Raw genomic sequence first — 11,438 nt, 5'->3', positions numbered from 1 at the left:
GACATGGATGTCTACTATGGGTGGATCAAGGGTACATGTTGTACAGTGGACATACAGACGTGGGTGTCTTCTATGGGTGGATCAAGGGTACATGTTGTACAGTGGACATACAGACCTGGGTGTCTACTATGGGTGGATCAAGGGTACATGTTGTACAGTGGACATACAGACGTGGGTGTCTTCTATGGGTGGATCAAGGGTACATGTTGTACAGTGGACATACAGACCTGGGTGTCTACTATGGGTGGATCAAGGGTACATGTTGTACAGTGGACATACAGACCTGGGTGTCTACTATGGGTGGATCAAGGGTACATGTTGTGCAGTGGACACATAGACCTTGGTGTCGGGGATGGGTAATATATAATTTACTTCAATAGTGACAATACTCTCAACACAAGACTATTGTGGCAACATACTTGGTATGTAACACAACACTCTGATTAAGTTCCCTGCCTTATTTGCTGCTGTGGTGCCACATGTGCGCACAGGAATTTTCTGTCAGAGCATTCCTGAGTTGGCTTTTTGTCAAACACTTCTGGCTAAGTTCGATGTTGATCCAGCACCAAGTCAGTCTTCTCGTAACTGCGAAGAGCTGCAAATATCTCTGCATGATGGAAATTACCAGAGTTGTATTCATCAGTCTTGTGTTGCTATGTGGTGTCAGAGACGCACATGCTGATACCAATTTGACCGCCTTGACTGGACAAGTGAGAGTCCTGACCGCAACTATCCAAGCATGGAAAGGAAGAGTTGTTAATATTAAGACTGATATGAAACAGCACTTTAAGAGGTGGGAGTCATCACTGAAAAATCAACTGACTGACACGTTCCTTCCTGCCCTGATAAAGCCTCTAGTGAAGCAAGCGATTACTGGCATCCTGAAAGAGTATAACATTAGGAATATTATCAGTGGACATGTTCTGGATGTAGTAAACAACATGAAAGTCAGTGTACAATACACAAAAACACAACTTCAGGCAGTAAAACAACAGTTGAGACGTGTTGAAAGGGAAAGGGACAATTACAAAGAAAGTCTTGGCAAATTGCGAAGCGAGCTGAACCAAGACATCCACAGCTTACAGCTGCAGCTGAATGAGACGGTAGCTGGTCTTCTTGATGCAAAGATGGTGAACACTGTGCTAAGGAACGATTTAATCACACTGAATACAAGCTGTGTGAAGATAGAAGAGGTTGAAGAGCGAACCAATGATGAACAATCATACAGGGAGGGTTTGAAGGAAATGCAGCAAAAGTTAAAAACTGACATTCAGAGGTTAAACATTCAACTAAATCAGACCATTGATGACCTACATGATTCAAAGCAAGTAATCACCGGTCTTACAGAGGACATGGTGACACTGAATGCAAGCTGTGTGAAGAGAGAAGAGGTTGAAGAGCGCACCAGTGTTGAACAATCATACAGGGAGGGATTGCAGGAAATGCAGCAAAAGTTAAAAACTGACATTCAGAGGTTAAACATTCAACTAAATCAGACCATTGATGACCTACATGATTCAAAGCAAGTAATCACCGGTCTTACAGAGGACATGGTGACACTGAATGCAAGCTGGGTGATGAGAGAAGATATTAAAGAGGTCGATGTTACTGACAGGTCGCTGACTACATCGTCGTTGTCGCAGGTGTCATTCACAACATCGCCCCCTTCGTTTCCTGGTGCTGCAGGAGGTGAGACTTTTAGCAGAGATTTCTCTCTAAACATTCCACGCGAAAGATGCATGATTCCTTTGCAAAAAGCATTGGTGTATTTCTTGAATTTCAAACTATATATATATATTTAAGAATTGACCTTCACTTTGTGTGAATTCATTGGAGTATGAACCTTCATAGAGTGAGGGCCAAACTGTATGAACGTCGGATCTTGCGACGACGTTCATACAATGTTTGGCCCTCACTCTATGGAGGCGGTCACTGCCTAGACACGGATCGAGTCGATACTACGCTAGTTTGGATGTGTATTTCTTCGTTTGCTCATTAGGACGGGCCGTAGCGAAGGTATTCGTGAATAATCATGCAGTCAAGCTCTCTGATTTTTCTCAATGCATACTGAAACGCTGAGACCAAGATTAAAGGTTCTAAAAGATCAGAAAGAACGCTTATGTATGTTTTCGTGCTAGGGAATTCCCAGGGGTTTCCCTGGGAATGTGGAGGTAGTCCCAGGTGTTTACGTCATTTCAAGAGCACAGGCTCTTGAAAAACGCATGAACGTCAAATTGTGTCGTTCCTACACTTATGAACGTCAATTTGGCGGACATGTGACCGACCTCTCGTCCAATGGAAAAGCCGTATATCGTGTAAACTTAAAATTAAAAAATGATATATTGATATATATACATACAAAGGATATGCCTTCTTCTGCCTTTAACTTGACCAAAAGTTACTTTTAGCATGTCAACATGTCAACCCCTTACATTCTTACTATATATATTACAAAAAAATTGTGATGAAACGAAAAATCAAATTGACAAACAAAGACAACATTTTAGCAGGGGTCGCGGCAGTCATCGCTTGTTTGAAGTCAACGGTTTCTCGGCTCTCATTTAAGCCTGCTTGCAGCCACCTATCCCAGTGGGGAGCTTTGACTGGTGGCCGCGACAGTACAGAGAGCTCAACGGACACGATAACCCTGTGAGGAGCATGCACACAAGCATCAAAATATACTAACTTCCTGACGACAGCTTACAGATAAATGGCACTAAATTACGACGACTAACCACTGCCTAAATACAATGCAGTGAGCGTCTACCGAATCTCAACAGAAACATTGTTACACGGTTACACACATTATTAAACAATAAAATACACTGACACATAACAGTGTTATCCTACATAAAACTGTCTCAGAAAGTTGAGATGTCTGAACAGAGTCCAATATCCATACTCACCCTGTAGCAGAACGAACAACAAATAAGTAAAACATACATGGAGTTCTACACACTGCACGTATCACAGTTATTGATATAATAATTAAAATGCATTCTCCACATTAATCATGATGTCCTCCTTATGTAATATTCAGAACTTAGTTTTGATGAATAGACATAAATGTTTTTTACATCCCATCACATGAAGCTATGACAGATATCAAATGATTCATAATACTCATCTCTGTGCTACATATTATTTAAACTGCACCAATGCACTCATATGTACAAGATGTAAATTGTACATATAAACATGCAGTTCACAAATACAGGTATGTAGCTTATACTAGGACTTCACGATATGAAGTATACCACACATTGTTGCATAAACATACATGAAATATAAACAATAAATGTTTAATATGCCTACCGAATGTGTGGCACTCAGGTGACAGTAGGCATAATCTACTGTAACTGCTTGTCACTACAGATCCTTCTATAAGTGATAAAATACACGTCACTTACTTAGTTAAGTAAACATGTCATACAATTATATACACAGTAATCCTGCACATGATTTCGTTCTGAACATTATCTCAAATGGAATGGCACAGATAAACCTACATAAACATGCCCGCATCTCAGCCATCCTAGTACAGCATTACCTGTGCTGTGATATACGCTTAGTTACAAACAACACACATGAATATGAATTATATTGATTAATTTCTCATCGCACAAACATAGCATGTACCATGGCATTGAATATTAAACATGGCCAACAAAATGGCGGACAAGATGGGGACACAAATACTTATATATGTCGCCTTATCATAAAAATATTATAGCATTTTCACATCATATCAGAAAACATGAATGGTGTACTTATAATCATTACTGTACTTATACTAATGACTTAAACTACATTCATACAGTCAAATGACACAATTATAACCTACACTGAACTAATGTTTAACATTATACATGCTATACTAAAACAAATATTATATCCTACATATTGTTTATAACTTAGTATTAAAACTAGCCATTAGAGAGACATGCTGCTGTGAAAAGTCGTGGCTGTCACACTTTCTGTCTCATGCAGTGACTGCCTGGTGCAGCTATACATGGTGGACTGACTTACAAAGTGCTTGTGTTAGTATAAAAGATAAAACTGACTAAGCGGAGAGCAAGAATATCTTGCCCTCAAAAGATTACCCCGGACCCCCACCATAACAATAGAACTGGCCAGAACAAGGGCAGCTTGGGCCAATCAGGCTGGAAACTGTTACCGTACATAATCCACTAAAACACTACAACAACACTGTCAAAAACCAATGCGATATATATACAAATATACTAAGAAGGAAATACACTCACACACACACACACACACACACACATACACGCATACACACACGCGCGCGCGCACACAGACACACGCGCGCGCATACACACATATATGTTTTCATACTGTTTCATACGAGAGAAAGTCATGTTTAATTCGTTGGAAATATTTCATCGCGTCAATGTTGCAAACAAAGTTTGCATGTTCGGATAGCTTCATCTCCCCGTGTCATGATCGTCCACAAGTCCATTTATTAAAGTCTAGTTTCCACCCCGATGTACTTTTGATCTTGACCTAGGGCGCCCTGTGCGGGGTCAATCCTTAACTTTTTGTGTCTGCAGAACACATTAAACATTTGGCTACCCACCCCTCACTTCCGCCAGTTTCAAGAATGACAATAACTCTGAGGCGTTCATTACATTGTAGACTCCGTGGTCTAATGGTAGAGCGTCCGCCCGAAGAGCGGAAGGTCCGGTATTCGATCACCGGCCGCGTCATACCAAAAGACGTTAAAAGATGGTACTTGTTGTTACGTTGTCTGGCGCTCGGCATTAAGGGACTTAAACAAGGACTGGTCGCCTCGGAGTCAGTATACTGTGTCTGAGTGGGGTATTCATGTTAAACTGGAGCATGGTATCTCAGTGGGCTAGCGCTATAGATTGGGATCAGTCCGGTCTAGTATAAGCAGCCACACACAGACACACGGGCATGCACGTCGCTATATAAGCGCAATAATCTTGGACGCGACCTTAAACCCCATTTCACATCACCTCAACCAAGAGAAGAGATATATCTCAGCAGGTAGCACAGAGGCAGTGTGCAGTTTAGGATGATTCAGGAACTTTTTGTTCCTATAGACACGCGGGGTAGATTAAACGATTTCTGAATCTAATAAATTTACGCGATTTCCATGATTTGTTAGTCACCATGCTACGGTATATTAATAATTCCTATGCTACAGCAAATGTATTATAAGTCAAGTTCATCAGTGAAAAAATTTGAAAGTCACACATTTGTTGAAAGGCAAAAACTTCTCTGAGGCCAGCAGCTATATTGTTGAATTGCAATATATAGTTTTCTTAGCAGCATATATTGAGGGGGTGGGGGTAGGGGTGGGGGAGGGGGTGGGGGTGGGGGTGGGGGTAACCTAGTGGTTTACGCATTCGCTCTTCACGCCGAAAACCCGCGATCGATTCCCCCAAATGAGTAGAATGTGTGAAGCCAATATGTGGTGTTCCCCCACCCACATGTTGGTGGAATATTGCTAAGAGCGTGTAAAACCCAACTCACCCAACCCAGCTGAACAGCATATTTTGTGTTTCAGCCTCGAGTGACCCGAGTTGGACCGAGAGGAGACCAGTGACCACCACAAAAAAGCCTGCTACACAGGGTAGATACTTTCACTGTAGAACTTTGTAGGAGATGAGGTCAGATCAACATGTAGCAAATATAAGCCAGAAAGTTCACTCCACAAACCTTCATATGAACAGCATTTGTTTGTGTTGTGTATTAAGATAGTCGTTTGAGTGATTTGTTAGTCGCTAGACTACCTTATATTTTTAGTAATGTTTTACCTCTACTAAGATAAACGTATTTAAAATTGTATTAGGTCTAATCAGTGAAAATTTCAAATGCATAAAATTTGTCAAATGGACATATCGTGTATGTATAATGCTTGTGTGGTTTGTATTGTTTTCTGAACAGCATGTTCTGTGTTTCAGCCTCGAGCGACCCGAGTCGAACCGCTTGGACACCAGTGACGACCACAAAAAAGCCTGCCACACAGGGTAGGTGGGAGAACCCCGCAGGTAGAAAGCCCACACTTTAATCCCTCCAACAATTAACAAGCTGGGGTATAGACAGACCCGTGGGGGCTCTGTCTTGCTTCTTGCATGTTATCGTATCTCAGATCGGTGCTCATGTTGTCAACCACTGGCCTGTCTGTATCAAACTCCGCCATCTTATTGCTGGACTACTACAAACAAATAGGCTGACATACTCCAATATCATGACTTATTAGATCTATCTTATGTTTCCAAGCATCTGTAGTGACAGAATCATCATATAAAGCTCAATTAATCAAACGTTAACACTCTCCAGCCTTACATAGAATAATGTTACAACTACTGGATGTAACAAAGATTTTAAACATTGACTACATAATCCTTGATTACATGAAACAGCTGTCGTTCTCCCCTTGATCGTTGTATTGTCTGCCATGTTGGAAGTGTTTGATGACGTATCGTATCACGCGTCAACACGGTGAGGTGTAAACCATGTGGATGTATGACAAAGATGTCTGGATGTGTACAGATTTTACTTTGTGTTACAGCGACTCCATCACTAGCAGACTGCTACCGCCTTGGTGTCGCAAGCAGGACCGGGAACGTGGAGGAGGTGAAGCGGCTCCTGTCTCGGGGCGTCGACATCAACTGTAGGGGAATGGGGAGCACGACACCGGTGATGGTGGCAGCATACAGCGGACACAGAGACGTGGTGGAGCTCCTGGTGAGTAAAGGAGCCGATGTGTCACTGGTGGACAAGGACGGTGACAGCATCCTCCACCTCGCCTGTTTGAGAGGACACTTGGGGACGGTGGAGTTTGTGCTGTCACTGAACGTGGTGGACATCAACAGTAGAGGACAGGGGAGCATGACACCGGTGATGAGGGCAGCAATGGGGGGACACAGAGACGTGGTGGAGCTCCTGGTGAGTAAAGGAGCCGATGTGTCACTGATGGACAAGGACGGTGACAGCATCCTCCACCTCGCCTGTGGTGGAGGACACATGGAGACGGTGAGGTTTGTGCTGTCACTGAACGTGGTGGACATCAACAGTAGAGGACTGAAGAGCACGACACCGATGATGAGGGCAGCAGTGGGGGGACACAGAGACGTGGTGGAGCTCCTGGTGAGTAAAGGAGCCGATGTGTTACTGGTGGACGGTGTCGGTAACAACGTCCTTCACCTCGCCTGTATGATAGGAGACATGGAGACAGTGGAGTTTGTGCTGTCATTGAACGTGGTGGACATCGACGCCAGGAACTACTTGGGGATGACAGCGGCCGACGCGGCGAGACTCATGGGACGTCAGCCAGTCGTGGATCTGCTCGTGTCCCGCGGCGCTCAGTGACGTCAGTGTCGTGTTTGTGTAGAAGGTGGTGGAGGACGCTGACAGAGATGTGGTGTGCCGTTCACGTCGTCGTGTGTAAATATGTCATGATTTTTGTTGAAACTGCTTGTTGTTTTTGGATATGAATAAAACTTCTTAAAACATTTTCAGATATTTTGTCATTTGTTGTGTTTGAAACTTCGCATGATCAGGTAAGAAAATTGTTAACTGAGTGTAAATAGAGATGATGTGTGATTGGTATGTAAACACCGCACCTCGTGATGTGTTCATGCATGACGTTATATATTTCTGTGTTAGTTTTACGCCATAAGTTTATTATTAATAGTGAAAATTGATAGTGTTTGTTTAATCTCGCTGCACTCGGTGACCTAAGACCGAGCCGAGGTTCGCCCAGCTGATGTGGCGCCAAATGTACAATGACAGTGATGTCACACTGTCGATGACGTCACGGCATTCTGGCTTAGGTCTCAACACTGAAGCTGCCTGCTGTTTTCTCTGCCAAATGCGATATCGCTAATGTCACAGGGCGTCACACTGCCGGCTTCACGACATATGCAAGTACAGCACAGGCCTCATGTGGGCGATATATTCTAACAAAGACAAAAATACATCTTTTTCTTTGGAGATGTGTTGCATATTATTGCTGCTGAAATCTAAAAAGAAATATTTCTGATTAGCGAGATATTTATTTTCTCTTTCCAATTCCTCCATTTCAATCAAGCTACTTCCCACCGCGTGACACCTTCTTTACACTCTCGTCTTACGACTGACCAGATTTCCAAGATGAATTTAGAGATATCAATTATAAGGGAGTATACAGTTTCAATATCGATATTTGAGTTGGAATAGTTTGGTGCCTCTGAACAAAACATGACGAAAATATATTGTCCTTACCCACAGCTATATCTCACCAAGTGACAGGTCAGTTACAAAAAATTAGAACTAAGCATTGAGTTCTGCCCCTTTTTCTTTGTACGGTGTAAACCTCTCTGACGCCTTTTGACGTCATAGAGACAAAATCAGTTTTCGCCATTTACGGCAGGCTATATTTTGCATTGAATGTATGTCGTTATACATAGACATAACACTCCATTTGATATATATTTATGTCGTTCAGATATTCAGCGGTATTTTGTTCGCTCACAGTTTCCGTAGAGCTGCTAAATGAAAGAAATCGTCTCACAGTACTTTCGCCAGTGTACGATAAAAAGCGGAGAAATTTCCTGTTTTTAAACGCAGAATAAATACTCAGACACTTAACAGCATCTTTTTTCTCAAACCGGATTAATATCTGCAGTTAAATTTACACCATCAGATAGGAAATATAATATTCTGCATATCTGCGTAATTTTATAGCCGGAGGGAGTTCCTGTCCCGCATGAGCGCAATTCTCGCACAACCTTCACTTTTCAGATCTTAGGAAAATGTGCGTCAGAAAAAAAACTCGGCATCCAGCGGGTTAATTTTGATTGTGTATCCACAAGTTTTAAGATACAGTATTAGTATTATGTAAACCACCGGGCAAAAAGCAAGTGTTCACCGACTTCACTTGACCAAACACCAAAAACAAAAGCATATGTTAGATTGATGATGATTCATTTATAAACAGAAATCATTTTCCATGAATTAGAATGAAAATGCATTGTAATGCCGATATTGCATTCTTCGCAATACACAAAGAGAGAGTCAAGGGGTCCAAATAAAAAATTCCACAAATCAGAGTTCATTGAAAAAGTGGATGAAGAGTCCATTAATGACACAGTAGTCAGGTAACACGTCATCAATAGCGAGTGTGACCACCCTGGGCATCCATGCACGCCAACACACGCCTCCTCATTGACGTCGTCAGTTGGCGGATAACGTCAACAGGAATCCTGTTCCATGAGTTCAATAGAGTCTGTTCATGTTCCCGTCGGTTCGCTGGAGGCTTTACATGCTGTCTCAGCTGACGATCAAGATGATCCCAGAGATGTTTAACGGCGTTCATGTCTTGGGAACAAGGTGGCCAGGGCAATACGTTGACGTTAACGTTGTTCAGGTAGTCTTGAACACTTTTGGCGGTGTGAGGCCTTGCGTTGTCTCGAACCCTGCCATCGTTCCTGATCAGACAGAACCGACTTTCATCTGTAAAGAACACTCTCGCCCAGTCACGTCTCTGCCACCGACGTACAGTTCGTGCCCATTGCAGTCTGCGTTGACGGTGTAGACGGGTCAAGGCCATTCCACGGAAGGGTCGATAGGCTCGTATATCAGCCGTACAAAGTCGTCGAAGGACTGCTCGTCTGCTGATGGCATGCCCTAGTGCTGTTGCCGCCGTTGACGTCGCCGTCAGACGAGTGTTTCGGAGGTGAATCTGTCGGATGAATCGGTCGTCGGCCGGTGTTGTCACTCTCGATCTTTCCGATCTTGGCCGGTCTTGAGTCTGTCCTGTCTGCTGGTAGCGGATTATCAACTTGCTGATGTTGGTCTGGGAGCATCCACTACTAGTGCATATTCTTGTTATCCCCTGTCAGTCTCAACACCTGATGTATAACAGCTACAGAACATACACATCCACTACTGGTGCACATCCTTGTTATTCCCTGTCAGTCTCCACACCTGATGTATAACAGCTACAGAAGTTACACATCCACTACAGGTGCACATCCTTGTTATTCTCTATCAGTCTCAGCACCTGATGTACAACAGCTACAGAGCATACACATCCACTACTGGTGAACATCCTTGTTATTCCCTGTCAGTCTCAACACCTGATGTATAACAGCTACAGAACATACACATCCACTACTGGTGCACATCCTTGTTATCCCCTGTCAGTCTCAACTCCTAATGTATAACAGTTACAGAACGTACACATCCACTACTGGTGCACATCCTTGTTATCCCCTGTCAGTCTCAACTCCTAATGTATAACAGTTACAGAACGTACACATCCACTACTGGTGCACATCCTTGTTATCCCCTGTCAGTCTCAACTCCTAATGTATAACAGTTACAGAACATACAGATCCACTACTGGTGCACATCCTTGTTATCCCCTGTCAGTCTCAACTCCTAATGTATAACAGTTACAGAACATACACATCCACTACTGGTGCACATCCTTGTTATTCCCTGTCAGTCTCAACACCTGATGTATAACAGCTGCAGAACGTACACATCAACTACTGATGCACATCCTTGTTACCCCCTGTCAGTCTCAGCACCTGATGTATAACAGCTACAGAACATACCCATCCACTACTGATTAATTAACTTTTGTTCATATTTATGACTAAATCCACGTGAGATGACCTTGGCTAAATAAGCCTTGGTCCAGAGTCAAATCTCACCCGGGTAGAGCAGGTGTTGGCCTGATCACCTATATCAGAGAGGACATATACATACTAGTGAGTGAGTGAGTGAGTATGGTTTTACGCCGCTTTTAGCAATATTCCAGCAATATCACGGCGGGGGACACCAGAAATGGGCTTCACACATTGTACCCATGTCGGGAATCGAACCCGGGTCTTCGGCGTGACGAGCGAACGCTTTAACCACTAGGCTACCCGACCGCCCCCATATACATACTAATCCCCGAATCCAACAAATCATAAACGACAACATAAGCCCAAAACTTCAAGCTCTCGCTTGCAAACACCCGATCCTAACCCCAATATCACAACCCAACAAAACTAAACACAACGTAAATAAACTAAAACAAAACCCGTAACTCAGTAATAGCATTACACCTGAATTACAAATCCCGAAAATAGCTCGACTCTAAAATAAATAACCCACTCATCAAACAACTTGATAAAATCCTTATTCTATGTGGGCTGCACGAAATTGAAAACAAATATACCAAAAACCGACCTAAACTAATAAACCAGATACTAAAATGCACACTTCCACTAAATACAAATAGAGTTAGTTTGGATCCCTGCCCACGTCGGAGTGTTTGGAAATGAATACGCCAGCCAAAGCAGCCCTCTCGCTACCAGAATAAGCCTCAATATACCTATATCCAAAAGAGAAATTTCCAAAAGTGGCGAACTAATTCTAATCTAAAGCAGATACTACAAAAGCCACTC

General features: G+C 42.9%; 1 protein-coding gene across 2 annotated transcripts; it reads left to right on the top strand.

Annotated features, from left to right (window-relative positions):
* Positions 1-593: 593 nt before the first annotated feature.
* Positions 594-7,465, top strand: LOC124122556 (ankyrin repeat and KH domain-containing protein mask-like). Of its 2 annotated transcripts, XM_046485612.2 has the most exons (4): positions 594-1,689; positions 5,558-5,623; positions 5,955-6,020; positions 6,566-7,465. In XM_046485612.2, the coding sequence occupies exons 1-4, from the start codon at positions 612-614 to the stop codon at positions 7,363-7,365; spliced, it is 2,010 nt and encodes a 669-aa protein (XP_046341568.2). In that variant the 5' UTR covers positions 594-611; the 3' UTR covers positions 7,366-7,465. The 2 variants fall into 2 exon arrangements, with proteins under 2 accessions (XP_046341568.2, XP_046341569.2); XM_046485613.2 differs by lacking the exon at positions 5,558-5,623.
* The last annotated feature ends 3,973 nt before the right edge of the window (positions 7,466-11,438 follow it).

Source organism: Haliotis rufescens, unplaced genomic scaffold (genome assembly GCF_023055435.1).
Source record: "Haliotis rufescens isolate VD_foot unplaced genomic scaffold, xgHalRufe1.0.p SCAF_14, whole genome shotgun sequence".
In the NCBI taxonomy this organism is placed as follows: Eukaryota; Metazoa; Mollusca; class Gastropoda; order Lepetellida; family Haliotidae; genus Haliotis; species Haliotis rufescens.
Note: the sequence above shows the minus strand (reverse complement) of the source record. Positions and strands in the feature narration are given on the sequence as shown.

Bases quoted from the DNA above. Each gene is read 5' to 3' on its own strand.
- LOC124122556 (XM_046485612.2), top strand. From the start codon at position 612: ATGATGGAAATTACCAGAGTTGTATTCATCAGTCTTGTGTTGCTATGT. The intron at 1,690-5,557 runs GTGAGACTTTTA...TTTGTGTTTCAG, and splicing joins GTTTCCTGGTGCTGCAGGAG to CCTCGAGTGACCCGAGTTGG. The intron at 6,021-6,565 runs GTAGGTGGGAGA...TTTGTGTTACAG, and splicing joins AAAAAAGCCTGCCACACAGG to CGACTCCATCACTAGCAGAC.